General features: G+C 43.8%; 1 protein-coding gene across 1 annotated transcript in view; it reads left to right on the plus strand.

Moving 5' to 3' along the window:
- Positions 1-1,922: 1,922 nt before the first annotated feature.
- Positions 1,923-16,637, plus strand: part of cbarpb (CACN subunit beta associated regulatory protein b) — a 195,478-nt gene continuing 180,763 nt past the window's right edge. The window contains exon 1 of the mRNA XM_078198020.1: positions 1,923-1,970. Coding sequence (XP_078054146.1) covers positions 1,923-1,970 — 48 coding nt within the window. The remainder of the gene's footprint in view (positions 1,971-16,637) is intronic.

Here is a 16,637-nt window from a genome sequence, read left to right on the forward strand (position 1 = left end):
ATCGGACCTAATTGTTTAATCCACAGACAGCACAAGTGGTGACTGTCTGTTGGGTCTGGGGATGGGTGGAATCTTGTCTGGGAGCTCTCCAATATATGTTGTACCCTCGGATAGGTGTTCCAGCCTAAGATTGGGTCACATGACACCACTAATCCTATATACAGGCATGAAATATGGATGTGTGTGTCAGTGGAAATGTGCAAATCCCACTATGTTTGTTCCCCGTGCACAATGAAACTGATTCATTCCGGTACAGAGCTGGCAGTGCACCCGGGGCGGTGCGGAAAGAGGCTGGGAGAGAGAGAGAGAACTGCATAATCCCTTCTTCCGTCTTCCAATTTCCACGGCCAAAGTAGCCAAGACTCACAAATGAATGAAAAAGGGGCATTCTGAAAATCAAACCCAACCCATGTGCTAACAAATAGGCTTTTGTCAATGCCCGGGAACTTGCGAGAGAGCAAAAAAAATAGATCTGCAAAGGTTGGAGATTGAAAAGAAAACAGACAAGAGGGATAGGTCGATGGGGACAAAAAGATAATATAGAAGAATGAGAAAGGATTGCTCTTTCAAAAAGGTCTATGTTTTAATTTTCTATGATCCTCTGAGTACTGTCACTAGCTGTAAAGGAAAAATGATCCACACCTGAAATGTTGATCTATCTTCTCCCTTGTCGAGTCCTGATGTGCCTACCCTGCATTTCCAGACTGTTTTACCATCATTTCTCGGAAGAGCACTCAAAAATCGGCGCAATGCCATTTGGTAAGTGGGAACATCGCCCCTTTCTCTCCCCCACCCCCTCAATTTTTTTTGCATCAGGATAATTGCAAGGAAGGAGATAGAATAATTCGTTTGAAATACATATATAAGAGGGGGGGGGGGAATGATCACGCTGTTGGAACGGGAGCTCCATCTGCTGTTGTTGTACGCTGTGCTGGGGATAAATGGCGCTTTGAGCGATGGACTGAACCTAACCCCGTGCAAAAGCGGCACAATGTGGGCAGGAGTGTGCCAGGAAATTGCTGGCACACACACACACACACACCTCTGGCCACCCCACTGCCTTCCAGCTGGCTCAATCACCATACACATGGCGGGAGAATGGAACCACAACCAATTCTACACCCTCCCCCGTCTCCCCTCCCCTTCCCGTAGCAGCCTGGGTGGGAGTTGGGTGGGGTAAGGTGTAGAAGAGGGGAGGTAGGAAGAGGAAGCAAGTATCCGGAAAGGTGAACAACTCAGCTGCAGTGATGTGGCCATGCCCCTTCCAGAGGTTAAGAATGAACTTTTTTCTTTTTTTTTGGAAAAAAGCCAGTGGGCATTGAGCAAGAGAGAGTGGGGTTGGGGGTGGCAGGGTGGTGGCCAGCCCCCAGTGTGGGTAGGTTTGGGGCAGGATCAAGGCGGTGCGCTGTCTACATGCGTGGGTAGCAAAGCAGGGCTCACCCTGGGTCTACCTGGTGGTCTTTTGCTGGGCTGGGCTGGGGGGTGGGGCTGCTTCATTCCCTCACTCCTGTCCAGATTCTTCTTCAGAGGATGTCAAGGAGAGGCAAATCTCTCACCGCAAGCCATATAGCATGAATAAATCCAGAAAGAGGCGCTGTAATATTCTCTGACACAACAAGTGAGTACGGGGGGGGGGGGGGGGCAGGAAATGTGATGCATTTTTTCCCCATTATCTGTTTCATTTACTCTCCCTTTTCAACTAAGGAACTTTTCTATTCTGCATTAACGCTTTCGGTTATTCCCTCCTCCTCCCCCCGCCCCCCCCCCCCCCCAACACGCAAATCATCCGGACACTGAAAGATGATTATTTTCTGGTTGCCACAAACAGTTTGCAATCCGCACATCCCAGCGTAAGATGCTATTTTTTCCTTTTTGTTTGTGTTGTAGGGAGATAAAATAGCCTGTCTTCGACGAAGTGGACCATGAGCAATGATGTGCCTTCATGGAAATACATAACTGAGAACGCAACGGTAAGTGTTTTTATTATTATTTTTTCCATAACTAGAAAACGCCAAATAATATGTGTAAGCAAAAAAAGCTGGAAGTGTCCAGTGTGTCTGAGGGATGGCACAGAGGGGCGGCCTGTTTCTCGTTGTGCCGGAAGCAAGGATCGTATTCTTGTGTTCATTTTTTTAAAAAATTGGCAATTTAGTGCAATAAATACCAGTTGTATGCCAGTGACCGCTATAGGTACCAACTTGTAGACATAGCAGCACAACTAATTCCAGCCGTGATAAAAGGTAATCTTCGGCGCAGGTATTTATTGACATGGTCTTGTCCGGATTCACAGTGAGAATGTGTTAAGCCACAGTCCCAGAAATATGCAGCCTTAGTGAGGGAGGTTAAGAATGGGGCCTTTTTTTTTAGATATACAGCAGCGAGCCTCCAGGTAGTTGCGTCTCCCAGTGGAAGAGAGAAGGGGACCACGCTGCTGTCATTTAGCAGCCCTGATGTCTGGACATTATTGCTGGCAACCTTTAGGATTGACCCCTTTTTGTCCATTCCACATTTCCCCCATCTCCTCTGGATTTTACCTGGTGTCTTCTTTCCATTTTAGGTTTCAGTGGAATAGGGTTTAATTTTTTTTTCATTCCCCTGGCTTGCTTTGCTACAATGGCATCAAACACATTTGTGACTTTCTCTTATTATCGAGAAAAAAAAATGTTGTTGGCTATAATTTTTAATGTGAATGCACGGGAAAGCATGGCTTTTAGATTTTTTTTTGATTTAATTACCAGCCCGTGATTCTTAGCCAAGTGCAGACCAGGCAGCTGCTCCATTTTTCGCTGTCCCGTTGCCTAGGTGAATGTATATTCCTTCGGGAGTGAACACGTGTTGAAAGATGCTAGATTTCAGCTACAATTCCTGGCAGCCTTTGAAAATCTCCCCCCCCCCCCCCCCCCACCTCCGGACTCAGAGCGACCCGGTAATTAAAACCCATCATCTCAAAGTCCTTAACTTGCTTGTCACAGATGGACATCTCGTTCTATTCAGGGATTTATTGGAAATTAAATTAAATTGTAGAAGAAACCGTACTGACTACATTGAATACTGTGAAATTAATCTCGGAAAGCTATTATAAATATGCAGGATGGATAAAATAGGGTCGGATGTGACAACAGGCTATATGTCCTTTATAAAAAAAGATTACATTGCATAATCTGCATTGGTTAAATAAATCTTACACCAATTGATAGCCAATCCGAATAACAGTAAGGTGAAGGACGCTCAACATATCACATATTCAGACAGGGAGCTGCAGTATGGTTAACTGGTTAAACTTAAATATCCAAAAGTTGCTGTCTGACTTGTGCCTCTCTGTCGCTACTTTTGTGAAATTGGCATCTCATTGTCTGACTCACGATTGACATTCATTGGAATGGAGTGAAATTGCTGTATTGTACAATGGATATGAGCTAAATTTGATATTTAGGATTAGGAATAAGTAGCATCAGTACCTTTTAACCCTTTGAGCGATTTGATAATTGTTAATTACTGCCAACCTCTCTGATACCGAAAGAGAATAATTAAAAGTGTTCCATCTCATTCCTTGAGATATTAATTGTTGTTGGAGATTTTCAAAATGCCTATGCCTGTGCATGTGCGGTTGTTAAGAACAGATTTTAACATTGTCCATCATGCTTGTCCCTCCTCCATATTTCACTAGCTCATTGACATTTGCTGTCACATGACTTTATTAGGGAGGTCCAAAGATGTGCGGGTTAGGTTGATTGGCCAGGTTAAAAATTGCCCCTTAGAGTCCTGAGATGCGTAGGTTAGAGGGATTAGCAGGTAAATATGTGGGGGTAGGGCCTGGGTGGGATTGTGGTCGGTGCAGACTCGATGGGCCGAATGGCCTCCTTCTGCACTGTAGGGTTTCTATAATTTCTATGATTCTAGGTGCCAGAAGGTAGTTTGCATTGGTGGCATTGTATATCAGAACAATGTTGGTAAGATAGCAGAAAATGGAAAGTGAAAGCATTTGTGAAAACAACTAATATGCGACATGAAAGTGCATAACATCTTCAACATAAAGCTTACAATGATTAGGCTCTCAAATTTTGTTTCTAATTTTTCATGTAACTATGTTGTGTCATGAGTACCTTCAGCAAGGCATGTCATTCATTCCTGTAAACCACAAAATGCCTGACACTGATCAAATGCTGTGTTACAACAAAGTCTAGAAGTCATCACATGATGCAGTATTCTATACAATCCTTTCAATAACTCCGCAGGTAGCAGTCATTATATCAGGACCTCTCTGAGGACCTTGGTATAAAAATATGCTTCACTAAAGAGGCCATGGGGTATCTCTGTATGACGAGCCGCGCAAAGAACTGGAGCCAAAATCAACTGCTCACAATGTTTTCTCAGAGACCATGAAGATAATCACCTCCCTTAGCTTCTACAGCACAGGATCATTTTGGCAGCCAAGGGTGACATTCATAGAATCAGTCAGGGCGCAGTGCGGACATTTATTCATCAGGTCACGGATGCCCCTGACAGCAGAGTTGTCCAAATTGTAAGCTTTGGCGTCACAGCAATACAATGGGAAGATATGGACTGATAGGTTTATGAGGTTGTTAGTCCAAGACTCAGAATGTAATTGATGGCACCTAAGAACACCTACCTCAACAGGAAGGGGTTCCATTCCCTCAAAGCCCAGGCAGAGTATGACAACAATCTGGGAGTCCTCCATCAAATGCCTGATGCACAATAAGTTTCCATGATGGATTCATCCTGCACCATTTAACATTGAGCTCCCCCTGAATCTGTCAAAGAGATGGTGATCCACAAATAGATTCTGGCTGATAAAACGTGCCTACAGCTTCCAGGGCTGATGATCCAAATCAGAATGCCCTGAACAACAGCAGAGGAGCCGTGACCAAGCTGGTGATTGAAAGAACCTCACGGTATTGAAAGTCCACATCCAACGTCTGGACAAATGAAGAGGAGCGCTGCAATATGCTTCAGATGGGATGTCCAGAATATGTTCTGCTATGACTTGCACAATGTGATCATTGAGGAATGGCTGGATTTTACTATGGAGGAAACCTTACCAGACAGTTAGGAACTATATGAAGGAGACAATCTAGATGAAGGACACTTAAGAGGTATCCTCACAGGGCATCAGAAGACAGTTCTTCTCAGAAGACCTCTCACTTATCTAACTCAGACTGCCTTTGGCACTATAGCCTGATTTCCTTTTTTCCCCACTTGCAAATCCGCAATCCATCCTACTGTATGATAACACATTAGCACTCTGTACTCTGACATGACTGTACCAATAGTCATCACCTGAATGAATGTCAGCTGCAAATGAATGTGCTTTTTCCTGAAGGACTGTAACCTCTATGAATAATAAAGTACCATGTCAGTGCACAGTCTATTTTGATACAATAATTGCCAAGTGAAAACAATCAATCTACTCTTTCCTAGCACTGGGCATCTCATAGATGTTTATATGTACATTTTTTACAGCTGACATCGGAGGTTGGTGACTCATTATGCCATACAGAAGGGTCATGGGGGACCATGGTTACCACCTCTAATCCTGTGGGCCATGTCTGGTCTAATGGCAGCTGCCAGATCCCAAAAGCCTCGACACCTTGCAGTCACAACAATTTATTCTGCAATCCAATGTATTCCGTTACCTCAGGAGCTGCAAACTGTTTGCTCCCTGAAGGTTGAAGCACCACCACTTCCTGGCCGGGGCTCTGTTGCAGATTGCAATGCAACTGCCACTCGCTGCATTGTTGCTTGCAAGGGAGAAGTAGTTCTGTGTTGCTCCCTTAAATAACATCTGTACACATGTGCGTCACACCTTTCAGAGCAAGCACATAGGTAGGATTTCCACAAATCATCCTTCTTCTTCTCATGTGAGTACCCATGCATTGCTGGACTCCAAAATGACCTGCTGCCTTCTCCTTAATCTCCACTGGGAAGCTGGCAACTCCTATCCGCTGGGAAGCTAGCTCTGGTTTCTCATGATCCGTGAATTGTCCAGTGTCACATTCTCACTGCCATTGTGAAAGAATCTGAGCTGATACATCGGAGTGATACTTGGGAATTGTTGCAAATAATGAGTTAGCAGAGGATAAAGCATCTGCATGGAATATTCTCACGTTTGGACACTCCTCTTTTCTTATAATTGTTATATTGGGGGGAGGGGAGTAACTCCACAGCTCCTCCTCCTCATGATCACTTTCCCCTTTCTGTGTCCCCTATTGCTGGGATTAAACTGCAGGAAAGAAGGGGACAAGCTAAGGGGGTAGCACGTGGCACAGTGGTTAACACTGCTGCCTCACAGCGCTAGGGACCCGCGTTCAATTCTGGCCTCGGGTCACTGTCTGTGTGGAGTTTGCACATTCTCCCTGTGTCTGCGTGGGTTTCCTCCCACAGTCCAAAGATGTGTGGGTTAGGTTGATTGACCATGCTAAATTGACCCGAGTGTTAGGGGATTAGCAAGGTAAATATGTGGGGTTACAGGATAGGGCCTGGGTGGGATTGTGGTCGGTGCAGACTCGATGGGCCGAATGGCCTCCTTCTGCGCTGTAGGGATTCTATTTTATAAGAATAGGTGAGGATTATTTATCCGGATTAAGGAGACAAAGAAGGAGGGTGAAAGACTGTGGATTGAAAACCCTGTTTCTCTCTCCACAGATGCTGCCTGATCTGCTGAGTATTTCCAGCATCTTCTGTTTGTATTTTAATTTGAGCAAATGTTGTACTTTAGAACGGGCAGGAAAGTGGAGTTGAGGCTGAGATGAGATCAGCCATGATCCTATTGAATGGTGGAGCAGGCTAGAGGAGCTGTATTGCATACTCCTGCTCCTAGTTCTTATGTTATGTTCTAATGTAGCCATTAGCCTATTTGGAAGTTAAATACGAATGTCTTTAAGTAGCTAAGAACCACGGTATACTGTTGACGCAGATATTTAACTTGTGATTTTGAAGTGACATTGAACCATGTTGATTTGAAGTTTAAATGACTGATATAGGGGTTCAACAATCAACCTTGTGCCCAGGTTGAGAAGGACAAAAACACAATTCTTGATTTTCATCACTGTGTAGTGATGGGGTGTGAATGTTATCTGTAGGGAATTTCCTGCCCTTCTTATCCCAGATACTTTGCCATCTCTATTTTATCCCATTCTTGTAGGTTGAGTTCTTTTCTTTTCATGTCTTCAAGACATGAACTCTGATGTCAGGTAAGATTTTGTGATGTGCCCTGGATAATGAACTTTAAAAACAAAATCACTCATGGGATGTGTGTGTCGCTGGCTGGGCCAGCATTTGTTGCCCTTCCCAAATTCTCCTTAAACTGACTCCCTGATGCAGGAGCAGCGCTCCGAAAGTTTGTGATTCCAAATAAACCTGTTGGACTTTAACCTGGCGTTGTGAGACTTCTTCCTGTGCCCACTCCTTAAACTGAATGATTTGCTAGGTCATTTAAGAGTCACATGGCCAGATCAGGTAGAGATGGCAGATTTCCTTCCCTAAAGGACATTAGTGAATCGGGGACGAGGTGGCATCGTGGTCTTGTTGCTGGACTAGTAATCTAGAGACCCAGGCTTATGTTCTGGGGACCTGGGTTCGAATCCCATGGCAAATGGTGCAATCAGAATTCAATTAAAAATTTAATTATGATCATGAAATCATTGTCGATTGTTGTTAAAAAGTTCATTAATGTCCTTTCGGGAACCAAATCTGCCATCCTTATCTGGTCTGGCCTATATGTGACTCCAGATCCACAGCAATGTGGTTGACTTTTAAATGTTCCTCAGGAGTGAGCAAAAATGCTGGCCAGCCAGCGATGCCCACACCCCAATAAAAAAAAGGGCTTTTGCAACAAGCAATTCCCAGGTCATCATTAGACCTTTTGATTCCAGATTTTTATTGAATTCAAATTTCACCATCTGCCATGGTGGGATTGGAACCCCGGTCTCTGAGTATTACCCTGGGTCTCTAAATTACTAGCCCAGCAACAATGCCACTATATCATCACCTCCCTGCTGAATCTGGCTACTGATTCTAGCTACTGAATCTTTCTCATGTCTTTGAAAAGTAGCAGAGCCGCATTATCAGACCTCACTTCAGGATCCAGCTGTTAAGTGAATTTGTTGATCAATGGTTGAACAATCAATTAACCAATGACATACATTCATTTACGCAAGACATTGCCCTGTATTTTCTGCTAGATTTTGCTGGTTTTCTTCAGCGCAGTTCACCCAAAATTGACCAACTCATTGCAAAAGAATTTCAAATGCAAATTAAGCCCAGCGCAAAATTGAGTTTCTGCAAACATTTGGACTGAGTGATAAACATTGGGCCGGGAGTCATTCCTGCGCACTACACTGATCCCTCCCCAATATTGGATTAATCATCAAGGCAAGTTTCCACCAAGTATGTCTTTGAGGAGGCTCTTAAAGTCACCATGGATTTGTTAGATGCAATGATACACTAGACACACTTTCGAAAATGTCTAAATATTAAAATGTATTCAATTTATTAAGAATCTAATCACCGGACACCAATGAAATGAGTTTTTTTAAAGTCATTTTAGTTATTTAAAATCATACCATTCACAGGAGATGTCCCTCTTATTAAAAGTGCTTATTTTGTGCTGTCTTGTTAATAAAACTGCTCCAGTGTGTGTGTGTGCCACCTTTACACCATTGGATATCTGTTAGTTCAGGAAGAGAAACAGTTACATTCCAAAAGTGCATTGCTTCATTGAAGCTTTTGCAAATGAAATGCCAATGAGTTTGAGCAAAAGTTTGAGCGAATGAATTAAAAAACACGCTTTGCAATACCAACGCGAATTTGAACATAACTTGTTCCCAGGTTGCCAGTTGTGTCCAAGACAGAAGCTCTGCCCTATCGATGATATTTACTGCCCTCATACAAAGAAACTGTGCTGTAGGTTGATGGTTCCCTGCCAAAGTGTGCCATGGCATACTGATATGCCATGAAGACCACCCCCTTCCCAAGTATGCCATGAAACAAATTATTCAAAATTCATGTAATTAAACTAAAACTAACCTTCGTCTTCATCTCCAAGACCCGGTGAATCTCAGGCCTCCTGCGCATGCGCTGTCTGGGAAAGAGCCGCACGTGCGCAGTTTAGATTTTTTATGTTGGTCAGGCCCATACGCTTGACCAATGGGACTTGGAACAGGAGACAAAGGTCCCCATGTGCAAGCACAATAAGTGAAAACTCATAACAAGTGCAAAAACCCTGGGGGAAATGAGAGAGACAGGGAGAGGTTAAGAAAAAAACAGGCGAGAGAAGTTAAAAATTAAGTTCCCTGTAAGGGAAGAAGACAGAGATAATAGGAGGTATGATTTTGAAAAATATATATTTTATAGCAGCGTGCCATGCCATATAAAAGGCTGGGAACCATTGTATAACCTTTGCAGACACAGCTATTACTTTTTTTTACAGCCTTCTCAACTGTGAGAGTTAATGGCTTGAGCCTTCCTTGTGAAAGTTTGAAAGTCACTCAATGATTTGAATAGTCCTAATGATGTGGGGTTGCCAGGATTGGACTGGGGTAGGCACAGTAAGTAGTCTCACAATATCAGGTTAAAGTCCAACAGGTTTATTTGGTAGCACTATATAAAATAAATCTGTTGGACTTTAACCTGGTGTTGTGAGACTACTTACTGTGAATGGTCCTAAATAATTGATCAATGTGATCACTATAACCATCAGTGGAATTCAAAAGTTAATGTCAGTCAGACCAATAAGTGAACTTGACTCATGATTTTGTTTGAACCTGGCTTTGCTCCTCTACCCCTGGGTAAGATGCACTTTCAGAGAGTCGGTGCAAACTCGATGGGCTGAATGGCCTCCTTCTGCACTGTAAGGATTTGATGGGATTCGATGGATTCTATAGATCAAGACTGGTAACTGATTTGATTGAGCTTGAATTTGTGTTCTGTTGCATTATGGCTTTGCATGCATATGTATGCAACACTGAAAAGTATAATGCATTCATGCAAAGAAAACAATTGACAAAACTCTAAATTAATAAAATTAAACAACATTGGGTATCTGGTGGAGACGATCATTTTTTAAAGTTTATTTATTAGTGTCACAATAGGCTTACATTAACACTGCAGTGAAGTTACTGTGAAAATCCCCTAGTCACCACACCCTGGCACCATGACGAAGGAGCAGCGCTCCGAAAGCTTATGGTATTTGCTACCAAATAAACCTGTTGGACTTTAACCTGGTGCTGTGAGACTTCTTACTGTGTTCACCCCAGTCCAACGCCAGCATCTCCACATCCTGTTTGGGTACACAGAGGGAGAAATTGGCATGGCCAATGCACCTAACCAGCACATCTTTTGGACTATGAGAGGAAACTGGAGCACCCGGGGAGAACGTGCAAACTCCACACAGACCCAAGCCAGGAATTGAACCTGGGTCCCTGGTATTGTGGGGCAGCAGTGCTAACCACTGTGACACCATGTCACCTGAGTAGCAAATCTATCCAATTTTCACCCCATTGAATGAAAATCAGATGGGTGTTATAAAAGACAAATTGTCCACTGATTACTCCCCACTGAGTTAAAATGAAAACTTACCTCACCATTTTTCCACAAATCCAATAAATTAATACTTGCTTGCATGTTGTAAGTAAATATTTGATAACCAGAGGGCAGCGTGGTGACACAGTGGTCAGCACTGCTGCCTCACAGCGCCAGGGACCAAGGTTCAGTTCCAACCCCAGTCACTGTCTGTGTGGAGTTTGCAAGTTCTCCCCATGTCTGTGTGGGCTTCCTCCGGATGCTCCGGTTTCCCCCCCACAATCCAAAGAATAGGTTGGTTGATTAGCCATGTTAAATTACACCTTAGATATGTAGGTTTAATTACACCAAGATATGTAGGTTTGGGGGGATAAGAGGGGTAAATATGTGGGGTCATGGGGATAGGACCTGGGTAAGATGCCGTGTTGTAGAGTGGGTGCAGACTCAATGGGCCGAATGGTCTCCTTCTGCACAGTAGGATTCTATGAAAAGGAATAATTTTAATCACTAGTTGCAAAGATGAATAATCCAATTTAGCTTCCTTACAGAACATAGCCTACCTCCATTCCATTGCCCATAGGCCTTTTCCAATTTACCTTCAATCTCTTGGCTGAATTCATTTACCACTTTACTTCCAGAGTAACTTCACCAAAGTGTTAATGTAAGCCTACTTGTGACAGTAATAAAATAAGTTTTATTCATTATTTGATTAAAATAGGAAAGCCCACAGAAAATCAGTTTCGGAAGTTAGGGGTGAAATACTTAATGGCAATTGTTCAGCAAAATGATGGAGATGCTACATCTGATGGGTAAAATAAGATTCTAGTCCATCGGTTCTTCTGCAATGACCTGAAACTGGTTTTTCATGCCTATGATTCCAAAAAGTAGACTATTGCCATGTTGCAGGTTGGTCTCAGACTGACTGGCACAAAGATGCATGAACCGCGTTCTCCCGGCTCCTGATGCCTGCAGCAACTGAGCAAGGATCCTTCGACAGCACCTTCCAAATCCGCGACTTCCACCACCTAGATGGACAAGGGCAACAGGTGCATGAGAACACTGCCACCTATAAGTTCCCCTCCAAGCCACAGACCACTTTGACGTGGAACTATATCGCCAGGTGGTTAACACTACTGTCTCACAGTGCCAGGGAACCGGGTTCAATTCCAGTCTTGGGTGACTGTCTGTGTTGAGTTTGCACGTTCTCCCCATATCTGTGTGGGTTTCCTCCAAGTGCTCTGGTTTCCTCCCAGAGTCCAAAGATGTGTAGGTTAGGTGGATTGGCCATGCTAAATTGCCTTAGTGTCTCAAGATGTGTAGATTAGGGGGATTAGCGGGGGAAAATACGTGGGGTTACAGGGATAGGGCCTGTGTAAGATGCTCTTTCGAAGAGTTGGGGTAAACTTGATGGGCTGAATGGCCTCCTTCTGCACTCTTGGGGTTCTATGATTCCTTCATTGTTACTGGGTAAAAATCTTTGAACTGTCTCACTAACAGCACTGTGGGTGTCCCTACACCACAGGGACTGCTGCTTCTCAAGGGCAATTAGGGATGGGCAATAACTATTGGCTTAGCCAGCGCCATTCACATCCTATGAAAGATTTTTTTTGTAAATAGTAGGCATATCCTCACGGTAAATAGGTTCCACTGAAAACTTAAACGTGCCCAGTTAAATCAATGGATCACGTAGCATTGGGCTGTCATCAAACCACAACTGATGCAAAATGTGAAGCAGTGCAAGGTGACTGGAAGGATCTTTCGTTGCTTTGCTTGAATCCACTTGGAAGCCAGTGGGGAACATGATCAGTACAGGCTTGGAGGGCCGAAGGGCCTGTTCCTGTGCTCTAATTTTCTTTGTTCTCAGATTGGAACCTGACACCTGAGTTATGGGACCTAATTACTTTGTGTTGACATGAAAGTGGTTGTATAACTGCTTACCGTATTCTTATATCTTTACATCATCAATAAAGGTTATCTTTAAAAGTTAAAAGATTCTTGACTTTTGAAACACACTATGGTTGTGTGGAGTATTAATACATATAATTTAATAGTTTATGTAATGACTTTAACGAGGCCCACACTGTGGACTTCTTAGAATACGGGCTCCCAGATTAAGGCAGTAATGGCTTGTCCCATCAGGAAGCTCTGCCTGTGTAAATAATGTGGAGCATCAGGGTTACTGGCACTCCACTTTTATACTCTGTACGAGGAAGTACCTGTCTGAATATTGCTGACTATGTAAATAAATCTAAATTTAGTGAAGGGACACCGGCCTCGGAGGAGTTATTTCACTTTATGCTCCATATGAGCCCCCTCCCATTCCTCTTATCTAACTCTTGCCGCCACAACCTTCTATTCCACACTCCCTCATATGTTTACCAAGTTTCCCTTTCAACAGATCTATTCACCTCAACTGCTCCTTGTGGTGGTGAGTGCCACTCTTTGGATAAAGCGATTTCTCCTGAATGCCTTATTGGATTTATTAATGATTATCTTAGCTTAAAGGCCCCGGTTCACGTTTTTCATTTCCAAATAATGCGGTGCGTTTCATTTCCTAATGCTAAGGGTGGGATTTTCCAATCCCCCCCCCCCCCGCCCCTGCGGTGTGTTTTCTGGCAATGGCGATGGCCGGCTATTGGCCGTCGGTTGGTTCTTCCAGTCCCGCCGATGTCTGCGGCGTTTTGTGTGGCTTGTCCGTCTCGATCCTGGGAAAGCTGCCATGGTTGGGGGGGATGGGAGGGAGGGGTGGGGGGACGCTGGTGTTGTGGCCTTTGGCAGGACTGGCATATCTTGCCGGCGGGAAGTGCCGGAAAATCCCGTCGTAGGCGTGATCTTATCTGCTGTTCACGCCACACTCCGGGTGGTCGGAGCGAGGTCGGAGAATTTGGCACCCAGCCAAAGCTTCGTTCACTGCAGCGGGATGGGAAAATCATGCCGACGTGAACGGCAGTAATACTCCGGCCTATGTCTTTATTGGTTATTTAAAATGGTAAAATTAAGATTTAAAATAAATGAACAAATATTGTATAATTCAGGTTCAAAGAATTTTTTTCTCCTATTGATCCACCAACTAACACTCAAGCTTCACTTTTAGGCAAAAAGAAGTACAGGACAATTATTGATTGTAGCATAAATTGGGCAAGCAATTGTCAGGAAGTGTGATATGCTGAAGCAATTGATTTAATGTGGGGCCACCCTATGCGATATTAATCTAATGGGTCGGCAGTATGTAGTGCACTCTTAAAGGCCGTGTCAATGTGGGGGGCTGGCCAGCCCAGCTGGTTTTTGAGGAGCCTGAAGCAGCACTTTAGTTCGAGTCAAGTGGAAACATCAGGAGCTAAAGGGAGCACTAGCTTACAGTGGCAGGCACATCAACAGTAGCAAGCAGCTTTAAACGTGGAAGCCTTTGGGCAAATCCATCGCTTCCTGATCACTGTTAATAATTATGTCCAAGGTTAAAAACTGAAGTTGAGGAGGTGAGAGCAAATTGCACGAGAGATTAGAACCAGAGTTCCTGAGGAGCTGAATTAAAGGAACAAAAACAAACTGGGACCCACAGATGTATCGACATAATTACCCTTAAACTTGCATTATAATGAGTTAAACATGAAAGTACTAACCCTGAATGAATCCCTGTGTTACAGTTTACAGGACAGTTTCCCTCGAGGGCAGTCAAACTTTTACTGCTTGTGGTTTTGCCATCGACCAATGTCACTGCCTGCAATACCACTTATGTAAGACAGTATCTGGTTTAAAGGTTAAAGGTTGCTTGTTTTAGGAATCTCAATCTTCCGCGCTCTAAAACTTTTCACACATGTTGCTGGAATTTCTTTTGTGAACTGTTTGGTACTCTTTTTAACAAAGTATGTTTTCATGGATTGCCAAAAACAGATGACTGATCTTTCCACTGTACATATTTCATTCTATGCCTGAAGAAAGAGGAGCTTTATGAAAGGGCTAGAACTATATGAAGGGATTCTATGTACTTTATGTGATGTTCAGAGGTCAACAAAAGGAATACTGTCTTTCCATCGATTAAAGGTCATTAGGTTCATATTGCTTTTCACACAATGCAATCATATAGACCCATAGAAGATTTAGTGGGATGGAGGCCATTCAACTCTTCATAACTGTGCTAGATCTTTGCTAAAGTGATGGAAAACTGATTACACTGCTTTGCTCTTTCCTGTTAACTCGTATATGCCTTTATTCTAAATATTTTTCCACATTTCCGCACTGGGTGGCATGGTGGCACAGTGGTTAGCACTGCTGCCTCAGCACCAGGGACCTGGGTTCAATTATGGCCTTGGGTGACTGTCTGTGTGGAGTTTGCACGTTCTCCGCGTATCTGCGTGGGTTTCCTCCGGATGCTCCAGTTTCCTCCCACAAAGATGTGCGGGTTAGGTTGGTTGGCCACACTAAATTGTTCCTTTGTGTCAGAGGGGTTAGCAGGATGTGGCGTTTGTGTAACTTTACAAAATTTTTAAAAAATCATCATCTCTGCAGCTCTCACAGCCTCAGTTTTTTTCATTGTTGCCGGGCTTTCTGGAGGAGCCCTTTTATTGCTACTTCAATGGCTGAAATGGGGTTTCGTTTATTTTTACTCTGGTATCGTTTATGACCTTGCATTGTCAGCATGAGTTACCTCCGGATGCTCCGGTTTCTTTCCAATCCAAAGATTTGCAGTTTAGGTGGATTAGTCATGCTAAATTGCCCCTTAGTGTCTCAAGGTGTGTAGATTGGGGGATTAAGAGAGTAAATACATGGGATTACGGGGATAGGACCTAGGTGGGATGATCTGATGGAGAGTTGGTGCAGACTCAATGTGCCAAATGGCCTCCTTCTGCACTGGAGGGATTCTAATCATTGTATGTTCCCCTGGAACACACAATGATTTCCCTCAGCGAATCCTAGAGGCAAAGCATGCTACGGTCCCGCCACTGTAAAGACATTTCTCCAAATTGTTCTTCCCCATTCATTTCAAGAGAATTTTAATTGAAGTCACTTGTCACTGACTCCGAAATCAGACAAAATTATCTACCACTGTTCACCCTATCAAAATTCTTATAATCTTAATAATCTTCTTTCACCCTTCTTTATTTCAACAGAAAAAGTCCCAGTAAATGAAGTTTCTCCTCATAACAATAATTCCCTATTTCCATTTTTGCAATAGTGCAATGCTAGTCACTAATAATTTTATGGTCTCCATAACTTTAATATCTTTTCTATAACAGGGTACCCGAAGCTGTGATTAAGAAAAAGAATCAATCTGCAATGTGGCCATCACTGGCATGACCAGTGTTCAGTAACCATCCTTAGTTACCCCAAGAAGGTAGTGGTCAGCCTTCACTTCAACTGCTGATAATCATAGAATCATAGAACCCCTACAGTGCAGAAGGAGACCATTTGGCCCATCGAGCCTGCACCAACAACAGTCCCACCCAGGCCCTATCCCTGTAACTCCACGGATTTACTCTGCTAGTCCCCCTGACACTAAGGGACAATTTATCATAGCTAGTCAACCTAACCCGCACATCTTTGGACTGTGGGAGGAAACTGGAGCACCCGGAGAAAACCCACGCAGACACGGGGAGAACGTACAGACTCCGCACAGACAGTGACCCAAAGTTGGAATTGAACCCGGGTCCATGGCGCTGTGAGGCAGCAGTGCCTAACCACTGTGCCACCGTGCCGCCCAAAGTAATCTGATATAACTGAAGGGCTTGCTAGGCTAATTAAGAATTAACTGGACTGGTATGGGAGTAAAATGATGGCCAGGATCTTATGGAGCTTGAGCGAGCAGGTGGCTGTGAAATCGCGGAGAAAGACACCATGCGCGTGTCCCAATTTCATGGCGCACTCACGCAATATTTAAGTCAGTGGGCGCGTGCAAGAATCAAAAGCCCGCCCATCCACAATTGAACAGGCAATTATGCCCATGAAGCATACATTTGGCCCCAAGTTTACGTGGCCCGTGCGCTTCTACGCTTGGCTCAGCGGCCAAGCAGCCAGGTGGCATTCACGTTTTTTCATCATCCCCGATCCAGGGCAGGGTAAAATGCTCGGGATGAAATCAAATAAAAGAAAATGTTTGTGGG

The sequence above is a fragment of the Mustelus asterias genome, chromosome 26, assembly GCF_964213995.1.
Source record: "Mustelus asterias chromosome 26, sMusAst1.hap1.1, whole genome shotgun sequence".
In the NCBI taxonomy this organism is placed as follows: domain Eukaryota; kingdom Metazoa; phylum Chordata; class Chondrichthyes; order Carcharhiniformes; family Triakidae; genus Mustelus; species Mustelus asterias.